At 45.6% G+C, this 23,326-nt stretch overlaps 1 protein-coding gene across 1 annotated transcript in view; it reads left to right on the top strand.

The window, feature by feature from the left end:
- The window catches only part of LOC309547921 (uncharacterized protein), a gene marked incomplete at its 3' end in the record, with an annotated part of 293,350 nt that overhangs the window by 269,394 nt on the left and 630 nt on the right, over positions 1-23,326 (top strand). The window contains exon 4 of the mRNA XM_082247920.1: positions 10,360-10,653. Coding sequence (XP_082104046.1) covers positions 10,360-10,653 — 294 coding nt within the window. The remainder of the gene's footprint in view (positions 1-10,359; positions 10,654-23,326) is intronic.

Genomic DNA, 23,326 nt, shown 5'->3' with positions numbered 1-23,326 from the left:
TTTTATATATAGATAACCTTAATATGGGACCTTATTTTGGGCATCACAGTATAATGTAATAAATACCATCTTATATATGTGCCTTACGGTATCATATATTTTTTATATATACTATGCACAGTTTTTCATACTTTTAAGTTTAAATAGTTTTATTTCTTATCCTACAGATAAGGTTAATGTATAAAGGTGTATATGGGAACTGGCGTCCTTATCATTGTATCATATTATGTCCTAGTGGGTCGCTTTTCATAGTGCGACACTTCAGAGGGAATGTACTTTCACTTAAAATTATTTTATTTCTTATCCTAAAAATAGAGTTTTATGCATGAAAAAAACTGTGTGTGAGAGCTGGCATCTGTGTTATAGTATCATATTAGGTCATAGTGGGTCGCTTTTCATAGTGTGACACTTTGGAATCCAGGTGGATTTACGAACTCTCAACCCTAAACCTAGGGGAATGAACATAGACATGGACATAAATTGTTATATCTAACCCATGATGACAATACCATCCATCTGAGTCCACATTTGTGTGGAGCATTATATTAATACATTAAAGTACAAATAAAAAATGTCATCTTTTTTCTACATCTCCTGTATCATGTCCGCGGTGTCTGACCATCTCCTGTATCATGTCTGCGGTGTCTGACCATCTCCTGTATCATGTCTGCCGTGTCTGACCATCTCCTGTATCATGTCTGCAGTCTCTGACCGTCTCCTGTAGTATGTCTGCAGTCTCTGACCATCTCCTGTATCATGTCTGTAGTCTCTGACCATCTCCCATACTATGTCTGCAGTCTCTGACTGTCTCCTGCATTGTGTCTGCAGTCTCTGACTGTCTCCTGCATTGTATCTGCAGTCTCTGACTGTCTCCTGCATTGTGTCTGCAGTCTCTGACTGTCTCCTGCATCGTGTCAGCAGTCTCTGACTGTCTCCTGCATCGTGTCAGCAGTCTCTGACTGTCTCCTGCATTGTGTCTGCAGTCTCTGACTGTCTCCTGTATCATGTCTGCAGTCTCTGACTGTCTCCTGTATCATGTCTGCAGTCTCTGACTGTCTCCTGCATCGTGTCTGCAGTCTCTGACTGTCTCCTGTATCATGTCTGCAGTCTCTGACTGTCTCCTGTATCATGTCTGCAGTCTCTGTCTCCTGTATCATGTCTGCAGTCTCTGACTGTCTCCTGCATCGTGTCTGCAGTCTCTGACTGTCTCCTGCATTGTGTCTGCAGTCTCTGACTGTCTCCTGCATTCAGGGGAGGACTGGGCCAGGGGGCAGGGGGGCAATTGCCCCCTGGGCCGCTCTGATGTCCTGTAAAAAGGCTGCACTGCTTCTGCCACAGACATGTCTAAAGGATTCCTGTGGAAGAGAAGTAAAATGTCCCCACTGCTGACCTACTGAGTGTGGGATGGTGTAAACTGTGTCTGAGCAGAGGCCGGTTCCATGCCCCACTGGAGACTCTCTTCCCCTGGCCAGCCCCAACCATGCTGTCCCAGCTCCCCCAACTTCCCCTTGCTGGCCAGGTTGGTAGTCCGGATTCAGCTGGTGAGTAGAGAGTACCTGGAGCCGGGCTTCAGCCTGGAATGGGGGTCAGGAGGAGGCCGGGAAGAGGGAGAGTGGGAGGGGGGCCAAGTCGCTGCACCATGGGCCTCTGGTTTGTACTTGCCCCCTGGGCCGAAAGTTGCCAGTCTGCCCCTGCCTGCATTGTGTCTGCAGTCTCTGACTCTACTCCCGCTGATGTCAGCCAAGGAATGTGGCCCAAGAAGTATTTATTTCTCTACAATCATCAGCACCATCTAGAGGCTATAATATGGTACTTCCCCCAATTTATTATTTAATTGATTTCACAGTACCACATGCTAAAGCATTCAGTTTTAGCATGCAGGGGCAGTAGAATGCAATGCATGTTTAACCACTTGCCGACCGCCGCACGACTATCTACGTCGGCGGTCAGCCCCTCACAGGCAAACTAACGTAGGGCTACGTTGCTTGCTTGTGAGGGTCTAGGGAGCGAGCGCGCGCCCCCGTAGGCGCGCTCCCGCGTGGTCATGGACCCCCCCCCGCGCGTGTGACCAGCGGACCCGATGTCCGCCGGCCACTCGGCGATCGGCGGGGGAGAGGGAGAATGTCAGGTAGCTTGTGTAAACAAGCTGCCTGTCATTCTCCTCGCTGCAAAGACACTGATCACATGGATCTACTATGTAGATCCGTTGATCAGTGTCCTTACAGCTGAAGCCACAGCCAATCACAGTAGAAAGCACGCCCCTAGGGACACACACAGCCCCTCCCTCCCAAATAAAGTTAACCCCTTCACTACCAGTGTATTTTTACAGTAACAGTGCATATATATAGCACTGATTACTGTAGAAATGTCACTGGTAACCCCAAAAGTGTCAAAAATGTCAGTCAAGGGTCCGATCTGTCCGCCGCAATGTCGCAGTACCGCAAAAAAAATCGCAGATCGCCGCCATTACGCGTTAAAAAAAAACCAACAAAAATGACAAAAATCTTTCCCTTTGTTAGTAAACGCGATAACTTTTGCGCAAACCAATCAAAATACGCTTTTTGCGATTTTTTTTACCAAACATAGGTAGCATAAAACAAATTGGCCGAAAATGTTAAAAAATGTTGATTTTTACATTTTTTTGGGGGGGAATTTCATATAAAAAAATGTGAAAAATATTGTTATTTTTGCAAAATTGACGCTCTTTTTTTGTTTATAGCGCGTGATCAAAAAATCGCACAGGTGATCAAATACCACCAAAAGAAAGCTCTGTTTGTGGGAAAAAAAGGACGCCAAATTCGTTTAGGTACAGTGTTGCACGACCGCGCAATTGTCCGTTAAAGTCACGCAGTGCCGAATCGCAAAATACCCCCTGGTCGGAATGGGGGTAAAATCTTCCGGGGCTTAAGTGGTTAAGCCCACCCCACTGTTTACTTTTTTTTTTTTTTTTATACATGTCACAAAGGACCCACTCACACCTGCACGACAGATTTTTATTTATTTATTTTTTTTGACACTGAGCCAAGTGCGTATTGCGTTCTGCCGTGCAACAAAACATGGAACAACTATCTTGCATTTGGGGGGGATAAGAAATAATGGCACCACAAGCATGTTTTTTCAGGTTCTGGAGGAACGCCACTTTGACTCCCCTGCACTATGCTGATTGACTATCTTACACCAAATCCGAGTACCGATAAATTTTAGAATGTAAAGTACTCACTGATACCGATCACCAATATATATATATATATCTGTGTGCGGAGAGGGAGGTGTCAGAGCCTCCCTACTCTCTATGGGGGAATAGAGAATAGGCGGTCCGCTCTCATCCGATCCGATCACCTGGACGGATGGAAAATAGGGTTTCCATCCGTCCGGATTTCACGGACAGGATCGGATGCGGATGGCAGCGGGTGTCATACGGACTTCCACTCGGTAGACATAGGAAAATAGACATTTTGCCTAATTCATCACAGTGTTCATTACATTCCTTCGCACAGGTAACAACCCCCATCTGTCAGGGACAATCAAAGCCTGGCATCAGAACTGATCTGCTGCTCCAGAAAGCCCCTAGAAGTGTGCTGTGATTGTTTCATGCCTCTTGCCATTGTTCCATGCCTCTTGCCTCTCTGTTCCATGCCTCTTGCCATTGTTCCATGCCTCTTGCCCCTCTGTTCCATGCCTCTTGCCCCTCTGTTCCATGCCTCTTGCTCCTGTGCACCCAGCCCAGTACTTGTCTATGGGAAGGTTTGTGTGTGCAGAGCCTGCAGAACTCACACAGCAGTGATGAAAGTTTCCCCTGAAGAGTGCAGGGCAGAGAGGAGTGCACAGTCCTGTCTTAATTCCCGATCATACAGTGCTGGCTCAGGGCACGTAGGCCGCACAAAGCTGCAGGCAGTTGGGTAAGAAGGACATGCATGGAGAGCAATGTCTCCCACCGCTGAGCACCCAAGCCACACATGCAGCCAGTTCCCTCTGCAGCAGTGCCACACCCCCCCCCCCCACACACACACAGTGGCGGCTAGTGAAGTTTTTTAAGATGGGGGGGCGCAAGACCCCGCCCTTCTATTTTGACCCCTCACATTTCTCAGAAGCCCCACCCCTTATAGACTCCACCCATTTTGCCCCCTGTATTTTGCTTGCATGAACAAATTCTCCCAATATACAGTGGGTACGGAAAGTATTCAGACCCCCTTAAATTTTTCACTCTTTGTTATATTGCAGCCATTTGCTAAAATCATTTAGGTTCATTCTTCTTCCTCATGAATGTACACATAGCACCCCATACTGACAGAAAAACACAGAATTGTTGACATTGTTGCAGATTTATTAAAAAAGAAAAACTGAAATATCACATGGTCCTAAGTATTCAGACCCTTTGCTGTGACACTCATATATTTAACTCAGGTGCTTTCCATTTCTTCTGATCATCCTTGAGATGGTTCTACACCTTCATTTGAGTCCAGCTGTGTTTGATTATACTGATTGGACTTGATTAGGAAAGCCACACACCTGTCTATATAAGACCTTCCAGATCCCAATGCATGTCAGAGCAAATGAGAATCATGAGGTCAAAGGAACTGCCTGAAGAGCTCAGAGACAGAATTGTGGCAAGGCACAGATCTGGCCAAGGTTACAAAAAGATTTCTGCTGCACTTAAGGTTCCTAAGAGCACAGTGGCCTCCATAATCCTCAAATGTAAGACGTTTGGGACGACCAGAACCCTTCCTAGAGCTGGCCGTCCGGCCAAACTGAGCTATCGGGGGAGAAGAGCCTTGGTGAGAGAGGTAAAGAAGAACCCAAAGATCACTGTGGCTGAGCTCCAGAGATGCAGTCAGGAGATGGGAGAAAGTTGTAGAAAGTCAACCATCACTGCAGCCCTCCACCAGTCGGGGCTTTATGGCAGAGTGGCCCGACGGAAGCCTCTCCTCAGTGTAAAACACATGAAAGCCCGCATGGAGTTTGCTAAAAAACACCTGAAGGACTCCAAGATGGTGAGAAATAAGATTCTCTGGTCTGATGAGACCAAAATAGAACTTTTTGGCCTTAATTCTAAGCGGTATGTGTGGAGAAAATCAGGCACTGCTCATCACCTGTCCAATACAGTCCCAACGGTGAAGCATGGTGGTGGCAGCATCATGCTGTGGGTTTTTTTTTCAGCTGCAGGGACAGGACGACTGGTTGCAATCGAGGGAAAGATGAATGCGGCCAAGTACAGGGATATCCTGGACAAAAACCTTCTCCAGAGTGCTCTGGACCTCAGACTGGGCCAAAGGTTTACCTTCCAACAAGACAATGACCCTAAGTACAAAGCTAAAATAACAAAGGAGTGGCTTCACAACAACTCTGTGACTGTTCTTGAATGGCCCAGCCAGAGCCCTGACTTAAACCCAATTGAGCATCTCTGGAGAGACCTAAAAATGGCTGTCCACCAATGTTTACCATCCAACCTGACAGAACTGGAGAGGATCTGCAAGGAGGAATGGCAGAGGATCCCCAAATCCAGGTGTGAAAGACTTGTTGCATCTTTCCCAAAAAGACTCCTGGCTGTATTAGATCAAAATGGGGCTTCTACTAAATACTGAGCAAAGGGTCTGAATACTTAGGACCATGTGATATTTCAGTTTTTCTTTTTTAATAAATCTGCAACAATGTCAAAAATTCTGTGTTTTTCTGTCAGTATGGGGTGCTATGTGTACATTCATGAGGAAGAAGAATGAACCTAAATGATTTTAGCAAATGGCTGCAATATAACAAAGAGTGAAAAATTTAAGGGGTTCTGAATACTTTCCGTACCCACTGTATCACATATTAGGGGGTCCATCAGTACTAGTATATCCCATAATAGGGAGCAGGGGCCCTATTATGGGATATACTGTAAGAGACAGCCTATTATGGGATACACTGACTGAGAGTGGCACAAACCCCACAGTACAGACCCCCTAGCACAAACCCCACAGTACAGACCCCCTAGCACAAACCCCACAGTACAGACCCCCTAGCACAAACCCCACAGTACAGACCCCCTAGCACAAACCCCACAGTACAGACCCCCTAGCACTAATCCCCCAGTACAGGCCCCCTAGCACAAATCCCACAGTACAGGCCCCCTAGCAAAAATCCCACAGTACAGGCCCCCTAGGACAAACCCCACAGTACAGGCCCCCTAGCACAAATCCCACAGTACAGGCCCCCTTTCAATGTAGTGACAAGCGTACAGGCCCCCTTTCAATGTAGCGACCAGCATACATGCCCCTCAATGTAGCGACCAGCGTACATGCCCCTCAATGTAGCGACCAGCGTACATGCCCCTCAATGTAGCGACCAGCATACATGCCCCTCAATGTAGCGACCAGCGTACATGCCCCTCAATGTAGCGACCAGCGTACATGCCCCTCAATGTAGCGACCAGCGTACATGCCCCTCAATGCAGCGACCAGCGTACATGCCTCTCAATGTAGCGACCAGTATAATGCCTCTCAATGTAGCGACCAGTATAATGCCCCCTTTCAATGCAGAGATCAGCGTGCGTGCCCCCTTCAAAGCAGACAGTACTGGGCTAGTGGGCTGGCAAGTGGCAATGGATGGAGGATGGTGCTGGATGGTAGAGTGCTGCGGGAGGTGCATGCATGGCTGCACTGTGCACAGTGCAGCCATGCATGCACCTCCCGCAGCACTCTACCATCCAGCACCATCCTCCATGGCTCCATTTATTGCCACTTGCCAGCGCTAGTGCAGCCGGTCCCAGTGCCTTCACTTACCTTCACGCCGGAGACGAACGTCACGGTCCTCCGGTCACCTCACGTCAGACGGTCAGCTTCTTCCAGCGGCCGGTGCGAGACTGCTTCGGGCGGCTTCCGGCTGGATCCAGTGAAGTTCGTCTGACTCCTCACGCGGCTCCCCTCTCTCTGCGACGGCGGGCGGGAAGGACGTGACGCCGAGGCGGTGCACTGCCCCCACGCGTCACGTGACCAACTGACCGTCCCGGGATGTTCTCCTGTGATTGGTCCAGGCTGGAGTCTGGACCAATCAGAGTCCAGTAAAGTGGAGAGTGTCAGGGCGCATTGCTCTGCTCCCCGACACTCCCCCAGAGGGCCGCCAATCGGCGCCTCTATTCGGCTCACGTGGGGTCAAAACCCCCCCCCCCATACCCACCACTAGGTCCGCCGCCCCTAGTGGCTGAAAATGTACCTCTTTTCTTTCGGGGGGGGGGTGGCACCCCGGCGCCCCCTATGGGCCGACCGCCACTGCACACACATATACTTTCCTCCTACCACACTGAACTGTAACCCCCGGAACCCCACAGAACTCAGGTTCTGGTATCTCTTGGACACCTCCCACAGGGTCTTATTCAGTTCCTGCTGGTGAAATCCTGGGGGTGTGTTGGAGGACATTGCTGCTGCAAACCCTGGCTCTCACGAACACTTGGACAGCATAACTGTTATTGGTTGTTAGGGACGCGGCGGCCCCGCTCCTTAACAACCAATATTTGCCGGCATTCTTTTCTTTACATTTCAGCTGTTGGCAGGGAAATCCTGCTGACAGCTTAAAGAACCAAGCCCAAAGGTATCGATTCCAGGTATCGGAACATTTGCACATGTCCCATCCTCGTGCAAATGCTTAGTATCGGGGCAACCCTACTTGTAAGTTTTTTTTTTTTTTTAACCATTTTCTTATGAATAAAAATTCCTAACTGCTGCACTTAGAAGCACCGTCTGTTTCCTTTATTTTTACCAGAGTTGCTTCCTCTTCCTGAAGTGCTGCTGCAAGTGTTTTTCCAGTCTTTTCTCCCTTCCTTAGCCCTGAAGTCGATGGTGATGTGAAAGTGTTTTGGTACAGTCCACTGGAGAATAATTTCTGATAGAAACACCCAATATCTACTTCAGAGAGACATTGTGCTGCCTGGGTCTAAGAATAAAATGCTGCCCCCGCCCCCCCAAAAAAAAATAAATAAATAAATCACGCCCAACAAAAGGCCCCTACATCCATTTTTTTATATAAATTTTAAATTTAGAAAATATTATATATACTGTTTATCGTCTTTGATAACTCACCATTGGACCAGCCCACCAAACACTTACTGTCTGTCCTCAGTCCTCCTGTCACTCCTATGTCTGCCGCGCTCACTGCCCTAGAAGATCCAGCCTGCCCTGCGTGAGATGGAGTGCCCTTATATCTGACGCCATTGCGCACACCACAATCACATGAGGGACGTTCCCCGGAGGAGACGCTCCACTTCCTCATACTCATCAGTTTGCACTACGGCCGGCAGGATGAGATGGGGAAATGCCGCCCGTAACGCGCCACAAACTGATGACACACAAAACTGCTGGAAAGAAAATCATGGGAGTCAATTTGCTGCCCCTCTCCAAGTGCTGCCTGGGTCCAATGGACCCAGCAGGACCCATGGTAGGGCCGGCCCTGCTCTCCTTTATTAACATATAATGCTGTGCCCCCTGGTTCTCTAATTGGTTTGGTCTCCCAGACCAATTGCTTTTCAGGTTCTCTCAGCCTAGGTGACAGCACTTTGCTGTCCAGGCCCCACATGGCCTCTTGATAGTATTTTCCCACACCTCAAGCTTGCTCCCTCCAGAAACATCTGTATTCCCTCCAGCCCCCTGGACTCACTTTTTCAGCTTCTTCTGTCTCCCAGACTCTTGTAGCTGGCCAACCCTACCAGTCCATGGGCAAGGAATCACCCCCCTCACAAGGGCGGCATTCTCCAACAGGAACTCACAGCTCTCTTGACAGGGCTTTCAAAACCGTAGCAACTGCTCTTCGCTATCCTCAGATCTGGCTTATAATGATACTGACCACCTGTAGGCCATCAGCAAAGCCCAGACACAGGCCTGAAGACTCCATCCCACCAATGCTGTTTTGATCATTCAAGCTGCCAGCCCTGTACCGGCGTCTCGTAGATTACTGCAGATCGTTGGATAATCCCTTCGACAATCTGAACATGCGCAGTGTTGACGTCACGCCAGCTTTTCCGCAGATCAGCTGGATTGATGTCACTACTGCACATGTGCAGATCTAACATTTTTATATTCAGCTGTCAGTGGGAAAGCCCGCTGACAGTTGACGACTCATTGGTTGTTAAGGATGAGGCGGCCGGCTTCCCGGCCCATTCCTTAACCAGCTATACACTGTGTGTTATGGAGATAAAAAGATGCAAAACACATGTAAAAATGCATAAAAAAAACGCAACACTCCAGGTGCGACTCCAGTCTGTTACATGCAAAACGCAATCTGCTGTGGGAAAAAAAGTCCCCGACCCTTTCCAAAAACGCACTGGATGAAAAACGCATAGATGTGAACGTGTACCATAGGAAACCATGGTAAATGGACTGTAGTACATTTCTGCAAACTGCAAAATGCACTAAAAAAACACATAGAGGTGAACAACAATCCCAACAATGAGGGAATATTTCATTTTATTTGGGTATTTTAGGAAGAACATTTGCAAACTTATCAAACTTGTGCACCATGTAATGCCCTATCCTCATATTCCTCCAATCTTGTATGAAGATACTGAATCCAGCTGTGTTGATGGGTAGTTTTAGATAAGGGTTGTATGCCGTATCTGACCATACATAAAACTCTAGATATTTTGTACATATTTACATCTGAAGAGTGGATGCCCATTGAGTCACTGTATGAAGCACGGACCCATCTAGCAGGGAAAAGGGAACTGGTCCTTCTGGTCCTCATCACTTTATAGCACCTCCGCTCTGGTTATATTACAGAACAACTTTCAGAAACAACAGATTCAGATATTCTACCTCTAGTGATATATTTTTCTCTTTTGTTAGGTCTCCTGTATATGATTATGTGCCCATTGCTGACATGGGGAACGGTGTACATACGGAGCGGATCAGAGATCACTCGCTGTAATATGAAGTGTCCTCAGGCTGAAGGTGTGCTTGAGCTGTACAGACAATGTGGAGGGAAAGTGGATCCTTTATTGGACCTTCACTGTGATGGTCTGTACACCAGGAACGACTACAAGTCCAGACTTCACCTGGACACAGGGAGCGGCTGCTGGAAGCTGACCGAGGCTGGGAAGGGAGACTCCTGTGTGTATAGTACAGAGTATAACAGTCACTCAATAATTACACTTTCCTCTACAGAGATCCGTGTACTGGGTAAGAGTCCATATATACCGCTTCTCTACACACTGCATTGTACTCTATGGGGGGGGGGGGGGGGGAGATGAAGTGACGCTCATTTTAATGAGTAATGTATGTACATGGGGAGAAGCTACAGATCACATGACTAATAATCAGTCTATTTACAAGAGCTAGCTCTCTGTCATGTATCTGGGCTGTGTGTTGGTGACCTTTTTTCTTCTGATCATTCCAGATCCGGTTCTCATCTCCACCATCACCAGTAATGGCAGCCGGCTGGGTGAGGAGATGGCTGTGAGCGTCCAGTTCTCTGGAGAAGAGAGCGCTGTGACCTGGGAGGTGGACGGGGAGCCTCTCCCTGAAAGATACCGGCTGATAGATGACAATAGGACGCTGATTATCCCCAGTGTGCAGAGAGATGACGCCGAGAGGAGATTCCGGGTCAGAATCACAAACCCGGTCAGTGAGGAGATCCGGGAATACCGGCTGATCAATGATCCGATGTTCATCAGAATGCTGGAAGCAGAAGGTATTGGTGACTATGGGGGGTCATGTTATATTCCATGTATCGGGGTGTTATAGATTGGGGTCATCCTGTCTCCTCTTCTCTGGGGGTCATAGTGGGGGGGGGGGGGTGACACAGAATAGTAACATTGTGTCATGTTGTCTCTTCTCTGCTCTCCTGATGGAGGATTATACAGGTGAGATGTCACATGACCACCGACCATACCGACCAACTGATGCATTGTGTATGTGTGTGTAATATATGTATATAAAATCTCCCATATTTTACATTGTGTATACTTTCTCACAGATGTTGAATCTTCTAGAATGCCTACGGATCTCATTGTTGGTCTCATTGTTGGTGGAATATCAGCAGTGGTGATTTTAGGCATCGTCGTATATCTGGTGAGTAGTATCACGTGTATCTATCTATCTATCTATCTATCTATCTATCTATCTATCTATCTATCTATCTATCTATCTATCTATCTATCTATCTATCTATCTATCTATCTATCTACAGTGGGTACGGAAAGTATTCAGACCCCCTTACATTTTTCACTCTTTGTTATATTGCAGCCATTTGCTAAAATCATTTAGGTTCATTCTTCTTCCTCATGAATGTACACATAGCACCCCATACTGACAGAAAAACACAGAATTGTTGACATTGTTGCAGATTTATTAAAAAAGAAAAACTGAAATATCACATGGTCCTAAGTATTCAGACCCTTTGCTGTGACACTCATATATTTAACTCAGGTGCTTTCCATTTCTTCTGATCATCCTTGAGATGGTTCTACACCTTCATTTGAGTCCAGCTGTGTTTGATTATACTGATTGGACTTGATTAGGAAAGCCACACACCTGTCTATATAAGACCTTCCAGATCACAATGCATGTCAGAGCAAATGAGAATCATGAGGTCAAAGGAACTGCCTGAAGAGCTCAGAGACAGAATTGTGGCAAGGCACAGATCTGGCCAAGGTTACAAAAAGATTTCTGCTGCACTTAAGGTTCCTAAGAGCACAGTGGCCTCCATAATCCTCAAATGGAAGACGTTTGGGATGACCAGAATCCTTCCTAGAGCTGGCCGTCCGGCCAAACGGAGCTATCGGGGGAGAAGAGCCTTGGTGAGAGAGGTAAAGAAGAACCCAAAGATCACTGTGGCTGAGCTCCAGAGATGCAATCAGGAGATGGGAGAAAGTTGTAGAAAGTCAACCATCACTGTAGCCCTCCACCAATCGGGGCTTTATGGCAGAGTGGCCCGACGGAAGCCTCTCCTCAGTGTAAGACACATGAAAGCCCGCATGGAGTTTGCTAAAAAAACACCTGAAGGACTCCAAGATGGTGAGAAATAAGATTCTCTGGTTTGATGAGACCAAAATAGAACTTTTTGGCCTTAATTCTAAGCGGTATGTGTGGAGAAAACCAGGCACTGCTCATCACCTGTCCAATACAGTTCCAACAGTGAAGCATGGTGGTGGAAGCATCATGCTGTGGGGGAGTTTTTAAGCTGCAGGGACAGGACGACTGGTTGCAATCGAGGGAAAGATGAATGCGGACAAGTACAGGGATATCCTGGACAAAAACCTTCTCCAGAGTGCTCTGGACCTCAGACTGGGCCGAAGGTTTACCTTCCAACAAGACAATGACCCTAAGCACACAGCTAAAATAATGAAGGAGTGGCTTCACAACAACTCCGTGATTGTTCTTGAATGGCCCAGCCAGAGCCCTGACTTAAACCCAATTGAGCATCTCTGGAGAGACCTAAAAATGGCTGTCCACCAACGTTTACCATCCAACCTGACAGAACTGGAGAAGATCTGCAAGGAGGAATGGCAGAGGATCCCCAAATCCAGGTGTGAAAGACTTGTTGCATCTTTCCCAAAAAGAATCCTGGCTGTATTAGATCAAAAGGGGGCTTCTACTAAATACTGAGCAAAGGGTCTGAATACTTAGGACCATGTGATATTTCAGTTTTTCTTTTTTAATAAATCTGCAACAATGTCAACAATTCTGTGTTTTTCTGTCAGTATGGGGTGCTATGTGTACATTCATGAGGAAGAAGAATGAACTTAAATGATTTTAGCAAATGGCTGCAATATAACAAAGAGTGGAAAATTTAAGGGGGTCTGAATACTTTCCGTACCCACTGTATCTATCTATCTATCTATCTATCTATCTATCTATCTATCTATCTATCTATCTATCTATCTATCTATCTATCTATCTATCTATCTATCTATCTATCTATCTATCTATCTATCTGCAATCATTTTAGGCAGGTGTGTAAATGCTTTCAGAAATAGAACTGTTATTAGTTTATTTTTATCAATTAATAAAATGGAAAGTAAATGAACAGCGGAGAAATCCAGATGAAATAATTATTTGGTGTGACCACCCTTTGCCTTCTTTTAGGGACGCTTGCACACAGTTTTTGAAGGAAATCGGCAGCTAGGTTGTTCTATGTACATCTTGGAGAGCCAAGCACAGATATTCTGTGGATGTCTTCTGCCTCAAATCCTTCTGTCTCTTCATGTCATCCCAGACAGACTCCATGATGTTAAGAGCAAAAATATTTTACAAAATTATACACTAAAGTCTTTTTTAATAGAAAAATAAAACAAATGTTACATTTCCCTCCTCTGTGCAGTTGGATTTGCACAGAGCAGCCCCGATCCTCCTCTTCTCTGCTCCCGGCCCCTCCCTCCTGTCCAGTGCCCCCACAGCAAGCAGCTTGCTATGGGGGCACCCGTGCCAAGCTGCAGCTCTGTCTATCCATTCAGACACAGAGCTGTGGTTCTGCCCCCCTCTCTATCCAGATTAACTGAGTTTGATTGACAGCAGCGGGAGCCAATGGCGTCTCAGCCAATCAGGAGGGAGAGTCCCAGACAGCCGATTCACTGGTGGACATCGCTGGATAGAGATGGGCTTAGGTAAGTTTTAGGGGGAGGGGGGGGGGCTGCTGCACACAGAAGGCTTTTTATCTTAATGCATAGAATGTATTAAGATAAGAATACCTTCTGACTTTACAATCACTTTTTGTTTTCACATTTACATTTTTATTGTAAAATAAAATGAGAAAGAGACAGATTTCAATTATACATACACATGCAATATAGGAAATATACAAAGGATCTAGTGTCAATGAGTTACAATTGCAAAGGATTCATGTAAAAAGAAAAAAACCAAAGAAGATGACCGGAACTAACTATCAAAAAGTAGAGGACCTGGCAAATATCAGCTGTAATGTACACTGGGAAGTAGGGGGAATCATCCCTTAACCACTTCCCGACCACCCGCCGCATATATACTATGGCAGGGTGGCTCTCCTGCACAAACCGACGTAGGGGTACGCCGGTCGCGCGCGGGACGCTAGGGGGCAAGCGCGCTCCGGCGCAGTTCCACCCCCACTTGGCAGCAGGGAAGCCGATGCGTATGTCAGGTGGCTCCAATTGGCGCCTGACACCTGCAATGGTTCCCCGCTGAGAGAGAACGGTCAGTTGCTGTAAACACAGCTGACCGTTCTTCTCCCTGGAATGATCACAGAGCGCCTGTGATCCTTCTATATAGGATCACATGTCTCTATGGTCATTTTAGAATCACTCCCCTAGGCTCACATTTAACCCATTGATCACCCACAGGGTTAACCCCTTCCCTGCCAGTGTCATTATTACAGTAACAGTGCATAGTTTTAGCACTAATTACTGTAGTAATGTCACTGGTCCCCCCCAAAAGTGTCAATGTCAGTCAGGGGTCCGATCTGTCCGCTGCAATGTCGCAGCCCCACAAAAAAATTGCAGATCGCCGCCATTACTAGTAAAAAAAAAAAAAAAACAATAAAAATTATAAATCTTTCCCGTAGTTAGTAGACGCAATAACTTTTGCGCAAACCAATCAAAATATGCTTATTGCGATTTTTTTTTTTCTTACCAAAAATATGTAGCAGAAAACAAATTGGCCTAAAATGTTAAATTTTGATTTTTTTTTTTTTTTTGATTTTTTTTTTTTGGAATGTCATATAGCAGAATGTGAAAAATATTGAGTTTTTTTTTTTTTTTTAAATTGTCGCTCTTTTTTTTTGTTTATAGCGCAAAAAATAAAAATTGCACAGGTGATAAAATACTACCAAAAGAAAGCTCTGTTTGTGAGAAAAAAAAAGACGTAAATTTAATTATGGTACAGCGTTGCGTGACCGTGCAATTGTCCGTTAAAGTAACGCAGTGCCGAATCGCAAAATATGGCCTGGTCAGGAAGGGGGCAAATCCTTTCAGTCCTAAAGTGGTTAATGCTAACAGGCTGGTATGTTGTAGTGTAAATCCGGGTAGTAATCCCAAAATATGGAAAACTTCCAAAAAAACACTTAATGGAGAATAGATATCTGAAAAGACAGGGAGAAGAGAACCAGAAAGGAGAGAGGAGGAGGAGGAGAAGAAGAGAGGAAAGAAGAAAAATCAAATCCGATTTTATTGAGATGTTACAGCCATAGACATGACAAGAATAAAAAGAGAAAATTGTACAATCATTTTATTGCAATATACCAAATGACTTTACAATCACTTTAAGGGCAGTAAGTCAGTGGATGCATAAACAAATATTGCCATTTTCTGGCTGTGAGCTAACACTGAATGTACTAAGAGATCTGTTTTTAAATTACATCAAACCAGGTTCATTCTACAATGATATATAGCACATCTTGGTTATAAATGACATTCTCCTCCTCTGTAGCCAGGCCATGTGACCTGTCAAAGTCACATAACCATTTTCCTCCAATCAGAGTTCTCTCTGCTGCATTATGTAGCTCAGACTAAATAACAGCAGCTTGCAATTTATGAATGGCCTGCAAAATGTGTGAGGACATGCAGGGCTACAAGAAGAAGAATTGTATTATGTGAGTATATGTTATGCCTATTAGGCCTTGAAATACAGTCAGGTCCATAAATATTGGGACATGACACAATTCTAATCTTTTTGGATCTATACACCACCACAATGAATTTGAAATGAAACAAACAAGATGTGCTTTAACTGCAGACTTTCAGCTTTAATTTGAGGGAATTTCAAGTGTGCTATTTGCATTTGGAATATGTTGCTGTCAACTCTCAATATGAGATCCAAAGAGCTGTCACTATCAGTGAAGCAAGCCGTCATTAGGCTGAAAAAACAAAACAAACCCATCAGAGAGATAGCAAAAACATTAGGAGGTGTGGCCAAATCAACTGCTTGGAACATCCTTAAAAAGAAAGAACGCACCGGTGAGCTCAGCAACACCAAAAGACCCGGAAGACCACGGAAAACAACTGTGGTGGATGACCGAAGAATTCTTTCCCTGGTGAAGAAAACACCCTTCACAACAGTTGGCCAGATCAAGAACACTCTCCAGGAGGTAGGTGTATGTGTGTCAAAGTCAACAATCAAGAGAAGACTTCACCAGAGTGAATACAGAGGGTTCACCACAAGATGTAAACCATTGGTGAGCCTCAAAAACAGGAAGGCCAGATTAGAGTTTGCCAAACAACATCTAAAAAAGCCTTCACAGTTCTGGAACAACATCCTATGGACAGATGAGACCAAGATCAACTTGTACCAGAGTGATGGGAAGAGAAGAGTATGGAGAAGGAAGGGAACTGCTCATGATCCAAAGCATACCACCTCATCAGTGAAGCATGGTGGTGGTAGTGTCATGGCGTGGGCATGTATGGCTGCCAATGGAACTGGTTCTCTTGTATTTATTGATGATGTGACTGCTGACAAAAGCAGCAGGATGAATTCTGAAGTGTTTCAGGCAATATTATCTGCTCATATTCAGCCAAATGCTTCAGAACTCATTGGATGGCGCTTCACAGTGCAGATGGACAATGACCCGAAGCATACTGCGAAAGCAACCAAAGAGTTTTTTTTAAGGGAAAGAATTGGAATGTTAAGCAATGGCCAAGTCAATCACCTGACCTGAATCCGATTGAGCATGCATTTCACTTGCTGAAGACAAAACTGAAGGGAAAATGCCCCAAGAACAAGCAGGAACTGAAGACAGTTGCAGTAGAGGCCTGGCAGAGCATCACCAGGGAGGAAACCCAGCGTCTGGTGATGTCTATGCGTTCCAGACTTCAGGCTGTAATTGACTGCAAAGGATTTGCAACCAAGTATTAAAAAGTGAAAGTTTGATTTATGATTGTTAATTTGTCCCATTACTTTTGGTCCCTTATAAAGTGAGAGGCACATATACAAACTGTTGTAATTCCTACACCGTTCACCTGATTTGGATGTATATACCCTCAAATTAAAGCTGAAAGTCTGCAGTTAAAGCACAGCTTGTTTGTTTCAATTCAAATCCATTGTGGTGGTGTATAGAGCCAAAAAGATTAGAATTGTGTCGATGTCCCAATATTTATGGACCTGACTGTATGTGGAGGGTGACAATATAACTCTGCCTCTGCCATGCTTGTCCAATTATAGCATTACTGGACCTTGCAGAGCAGGTGGCAATGCTAACTTGTTATCTGTACATGACACACATCCTCCTTGTATGTGGCATCCATGTGCCACCATAGCCCACAGCTGTGTGACTCTAGAACCACTTTAAGGCTGCACCAAAGCCTTAGGGCCAGTTCACACCGCATGCAGTCCAATGCATGAAGATATAAAGCCTTCTGACTTTAAACCTACTTTTAAAGTAAATTCCCTGCAATGTTACCCCTTCCCTGCAATGTTACCCCTTCCTTTTCTAAACACTTCTATAACCAGAACAGATGGAGTACTCTCTATGCCGACAGCTGTGCTACCTGTCCCCAATATAGACCTAATGTACAGCAAGATTAGTAACAATATGGTCATTGCTGACTTGGCCAGATGCCACATAGAGGTTTGAGTGGGTGGGCTCATCTAAATTTTCCTTTGGGACACCGTGATTGGAAGCCAAGCCCCTGCTAATGACAGACTCCTAAATAAAGTATACAATTCTGAAATATTGATTCTACAAAGGACACAATTTTCTTATTTTTTATCTTCTGATTCAGCAATTAATACAGAAAATTTCCTTCCGATTATTTCTTCCCATATTGATTCCCCACGGCTTTTTACTGCAATCTATGACTCTTACACACCCCCCCCCCCCCAACAACTGGGGGTCATTTACTGTGTTTGGGGTCCGAACAATATTGTTGCTCATACATGAGGAGACCCCTTATAGCAGTGATGGCGACCCTTGGCAACCCAGATGTTTTGGAACTACATTTCCCATGATGTTCATGCACTCTGCAGTGTAGTTGAGCATCATGGGAAATGTAATTCCAAAACATCTGGGGTGCCAAGGTTTGCCACCACTGCCTTTATAGGGACAATGAGTGTATGACTAAAGGATGAATGTCTTAGGGAGCCACCAACTTGCCTTAAACCCATCAGCCCCCCCATAGTCACCTGACCAGGGACAGTCAGTAAATTTATGAGCTGTCACCTGAATTGTTATACTGTGTTTTATATTCTCAGATACGTTCCAGGACAGAGAGGAGGAATGGGATCCCAGAAGAAATTCCATTAAATGGCATAGAGAATGGAGCTGTGCCCACTATGGAGAATGGAGCTGTGCCCGCTATGGAGAATGGGGCTGTGCCCACTATGGAGAATGGAGCTGTGCCTGCTATGGAGAATGGGGCTGTGCCTGCTATGGAGAATGGAGCTGTGCCCGCTATGGAGAATTAAGCTGTGCCTGCTATGGAGAATGGGGCTGTGCCCGCTATGGAGAATGGGGCTGTGCCCGCTATGGAGAATGGGGCTGTGCCCACTATGAAGAATGGAGCTGTTCCTGCTATGGAGAATGGGGCTGTGCCCACTATGGAGAATGGAGCTGTGCCTGCTATGGAGAATGGGGCTGTGCCCACTATGAAGAATGGAGCTGTTCCTGCTATGGAGAATGGGGCTGTGCCCACTATGGAGAATGGGGCTGTGCCTGCTATGGAGAATGGGGCTGTGCCCACTATGAAGAATGGAGCTGTTCCTGCTATGGAGAATGGGGCTGTGCCCACTATGGAGAATGGGGCTGTGCCTGCTATGGAGAATGGAGCAGTGCCCGCTATGGAGAATTAAGCTGTGCCTGCTATGGAGAATGGGGCTGTGCCCGCTATGGAGAATGGGGCTGTGCCCGCTATGGAGAATGGGGCTGTGCCCGCTATGGAGAATTAAGCTGTGCCCACTATGAAGAATGGAGCTGTTCCTGCTATGGAGAATGGGGCTGTGCCCACTATGGAGAATGGGGCTGTGCCCGCTATGGAGAATGGGGCTGTGCCCACTATGAAGAATGGAGCTGTTCCTGCTATGGAGAATGGGGCTGTGCCCACTATGGAGAATGGGGCTGTGCCTGCTATGGAGAATGGAGCTGTGCCCACTATGGAGAATTAAGCTGTGCCTGCTATGGAGAATGGGGCTGTGCCCGCTATGGAGAATGGGGCTGTGCCCGCTATGGAGAATGGGGCTGTGCCCGCTATGGAGAATTAAGCTGTGCCCACTATGAAGAATGGAGCTGTTCCTGCTATGGAGAATGGGGCTGTGCCCACTATGGAGAATGGAGCTGTGCCTGCTATGGAGAATGGAGCTGTGCCTGCTATGGAGAATGGGGCTGTGCCCGCTATGGATAATTAAGCTGTGCCCACTATGAAGAATGGAGCTGTTCCTGCTATGGAGAATGGGGCTGTGCCCGCTATGGAGAATTAAGCTGTGCCCACTATGAAGAATGGAGCTGTGCCTGCTATGGAGAATGGGGCTGTGCCCACTATGGAGAATTAAGCTGTGCCCACTATGAAGAATGGAGCTGTGCCTGCTATGGAGAATGGGGCTGTGCCCACTATGGAGAATTAAGCTGTGCTCATTTAGAAGTCAACCTGTAGCCAACCTGGTGCTGGAAGAAATGAGAGATCTTGTAGAGTGTGCAGAGTGAAGATAGGAGATTATTTGAAGTAGTTATGCCAAAACATGTGTATTACTACTTGGCCAGTCTTGTGAGACTCCCCTACAGTACAGAATAGTCACGTCAATACCCTCATTTTTTTATTCAACAGACTTAACTTCAGCCTGCTGATTGGACAATGAAGGAGAATCCCCACGCTGATGAGGTCACCTCTGCCCTCCCATGCTTACAATATTACATTGACAGCAATGTGGTAAATGCCCACCTGTTTTGTTTATATTGCTGTTCAAACCTCTTCCTGCCTCAATCCTGCTATGCATAGAACTGCATGGGACTTGTTTTTTTTTTTTTAATTAAGAAGAACAAAGCCCTTTAGTTTTCCACAGCTAATACAATACTGAGGTTGAGGGGCTGCAGAGTGTTTGTTCAATTCAGATGAAACTGAATTTTCAGTTTCCTTAGAGATTGGTAAAACCTGGCTTGGGTCGAGGGGCTAAGAGGCTTTGTAAAGACTTAGGAAGGCTAAAGTCTCCAATCCTGGGTCCAGGTTTTGTGAACAACCAGAATTAGTTCAGAGCTCCTCCTTCCGCAAGGGGTCTGACTGCAAGGGAACAACCAGAAGTGCATGTGTGCACCATAGCGTGCCTCAAGCCCCGTACACACGTACCGATCGTCGGCCGACCGATCGGCCGTCTTTTGTCCAGGGCTGTCGTGTCTGCTGAAAAGTGCAAAAGACTGCACACGAATTTTGTCCGCCGACTGCAGAAGTGATGTCATGTGATGGTTAACTTTCCCTGTGTTTTTTCTTTTCTGAGCATGCCCAGTCTTGCAAATCTGCTGTCTGTCGGCCGAATTCTGTACTGACTGGCGAACAATCGGCCGTTCTGGTGTTGGCATACAAAAATTTTAATGCTTGCAAGACCGATTCTGTTCGGCCGAAAGTGCGCTGTCGGCTGTTCAAAGCATCATACTAACAAGCCTACAATCGGCAGATCGGTTGTCGGCCGAAGCTTTTCGGCCGACGATCGGTACGTGTGTACGGGCCTTCAGAGTTGTCTGCAGGAGAGACAGACAGGGACTGAAGCCTGAGGGCCAGAGCAGCGGTGCTCTATTTGCAAGCCAGGAGGATAGTGTGAAGTATACGTTTTGTTGAGGAATGCTGTGATTTTCCAAATTAAAAAAAAAAGGGCAAGGCAAGCGCTTAAAAAGAAAATGAGAAAAATTGCGAGTGGCGGAATACTTAAAGCGGAGTTCCACTCATTTTTTGTGTTTGTTAAAAGTCAGCAGCTACAAAAAGTGTAAAAAAAAAACAAACAAAAGACAATGCCTTAAGCGCCGGTTCACACTACCGCGACGCAACTTCCAAAGGCGACCTCCGAGATCGCGGTGCGAGCAGCGCGCCGCGACCTCGGAGCGCCCGCCACGGACTTCATAACATTGAAGTCTATGGCGGTCGCCTCCTGGTCGCCCCAAAGAAGCTCCGGACCCTTTTTCTAGGTCGGAGCGACTTGTGTCGCTCCTATTAGAACGGGTCCGCAGCTTCTCTATGGGAGGCGACCTTCGGCGACCTGTGAGGCGACCAGGTCGCCTCACAGGTCGCCCTAGTGTGAACCGGGGCTTAAAAAAAAAAAAAAAAATACAAGACTAAGGGGTCATTGGCAGCATTCCAACATTACATAATCAGTTTGTCGCTGAGCAGTGCCGGGTGTACCAAGATGGCCTTCGCCACCTTCTACCTGCAGATTTCTCGCTATACTTACTAGAATACAATAATAATAGAAATGGAATACTGTTATTCAGTCTAAAAGGTCAGTTTACTGGTAAAATAAATTAGACTTGGGTGGATGTAAGAAGATGTCCTCTGCTTCATGTTCTGTCACATTAGGAAAGCTTTTGGAGCGCATAGCGGCCATGTTGGAACGCATGCGCAGTAAGTTTTTTTTTCTTTCCGAACGTCACTTCCGGTTGCAGAATCTGTTAGAACACCAAGATCCGTCTTCCAGGTTCCCTTCCCTCCGAGAGCCGAGACACAGAGGGGGCGAAACTGGGCAGAAAGTTAAAAAAAAGGTACACAAAGCATGACATGATACATTGTAACCTGTTAGGATTTCATTACTGTATCAAACCATTTCACCTCAGTTTTGTCTCTAGTGCTTTGTCCAGTGCCCTGCCTGCACTTATACTGTTTTTTATTCCTTTCTATTTTTATTAATAATTTATTAATCATTTTTATTCACTTTTACTGTTTTATTCCTAAGAATTACAGGCCTACCATATAAAGCAACAGATTTCCATGCAAAACAATGTACCGCTTTGACATTAAAAAATACTGACCTTACTTGTATGAGAGTCTCCTGTTCTCTTTGTATTGCTTCCTTTGTGTGAAATCCCTGGTGTTCCTGCCAGTCCCTCTGCTTTCCTATTAAAAACTGACCACCCTAAGCAGGAGAGCACATCATGGTCAGTTCTCTAGCTATGCTGGGAACTCTGTGAAATCTACTGTCAAGCCCCGTACACACGTACCGATCGTCGGCATACAAATGTTCGTCTTTTCTCCCCGGGATGTCGGTGTCTGTTGAAAAGTGCAAAGACAGCACAAGGACAGCACAAGAATTTTGTCTGCAGACTTCAGCTGACTGCAGAAGTGATGTCATGTAATGGTTAACTTTCCCTGTGTTTTTTATTTTCTGAGCATGCCCAGTCTTGCAAATCTGCGGTCTGTCGGCCGAATTCTGTACTGACAGGCGAACAATCGTCCGTTCTGGTGTCTGCAGACAAAAATTTTCATGTTTGCAAGAAAGACTTTTGTCCGCGGATTGTGCGCAGACATCTGTCGGAGGCACCATACTAACACGCATACAATTGGCAGATCTTTCGTCCGCCGACGTTTGTATGCCGACGATCGGTACGTGTGTACGGGGCTTCATTGTAATGATTAGACTTGTCCAGACAACCCCCCCACGTAGCCATTCACTGGGAATGTTGTGATGTTGTGCCTTTCATCTCTATTTTAAACTGAATAGGTTGTTTTACAAGCACGGTCATACTTTGAATGACAATTACATGCAAAACTACTGTACCCAAATAACATTTTATATCATTTTTTTAAGAGTGATAAAGCTTTTTTTTTTGTGGTATTTAATTAGCACTTTTTTTTACCATATAATAGAAAAAAATCTCAAAATCTAGATGGAAGAAGAGCTTGCTCTGTCCACTCCACGCATCGACCTGGTATTGCAGTACCTCCAGGACCGGTGCACAAAAAAAAAAAAATCTATTCTAGAAAAAACAAAAGTCAGTGTTTTATTATATAGTCTGTGTGAAAGATATGTGTGTGTGTATCTATCTATCTATCTATCTATCTATCTATCTATCTATCTATCTATCTATCTATCTATCTATCTATCTATCTATCTATCTATCTATCTATCTATCTATCTATCTATCTATCTATCTATCTATCTATCTATCTATCTATCTATCTATCTATCTATCTATCTATCGTGCCTTGCGAAAGTATTCGACCCCCTTGAACTTTGCGACCTTTTGCCACATTTCAGGCTTCAAACATAAAGATATAAAACTGTAATTTTTTGTGAAGAATCAACAAGTGGGACACAATCATGAAGTGGAATGAAATTTATTGGATATTTCAAACTTTGGGTCCGAGATACTGTTGTTGAGAAGTTTAAAGCTGGATTTGGATACAAAAAGATTTCCCAAGCCTTAAACATCCCAAGGAGCACTGTGCAAGCGATAATATTGAAATGGAAGGAGTATCAGACCACTGCAAATC

The sequence above is a fragment of the Pelophylax lessonae genome (genome assembly GCF_965119305.1).
Source record: "Pelophylax lessonae genome assembly, chromosome: 2".
In the NCBI taxonomy this organism is placed as follows: domain Eukaryota; kingdom Metazoa; phylum Chordata; class Amphibia; order Anura; family Ranidae; genus Pelophylax; species Pelophylax lessonae.
The sequence above is the reverse complement of the archived record's forward strand: the minus strand, read 5'-3'. Positions and strand labels throughout refer to the sequence as shown.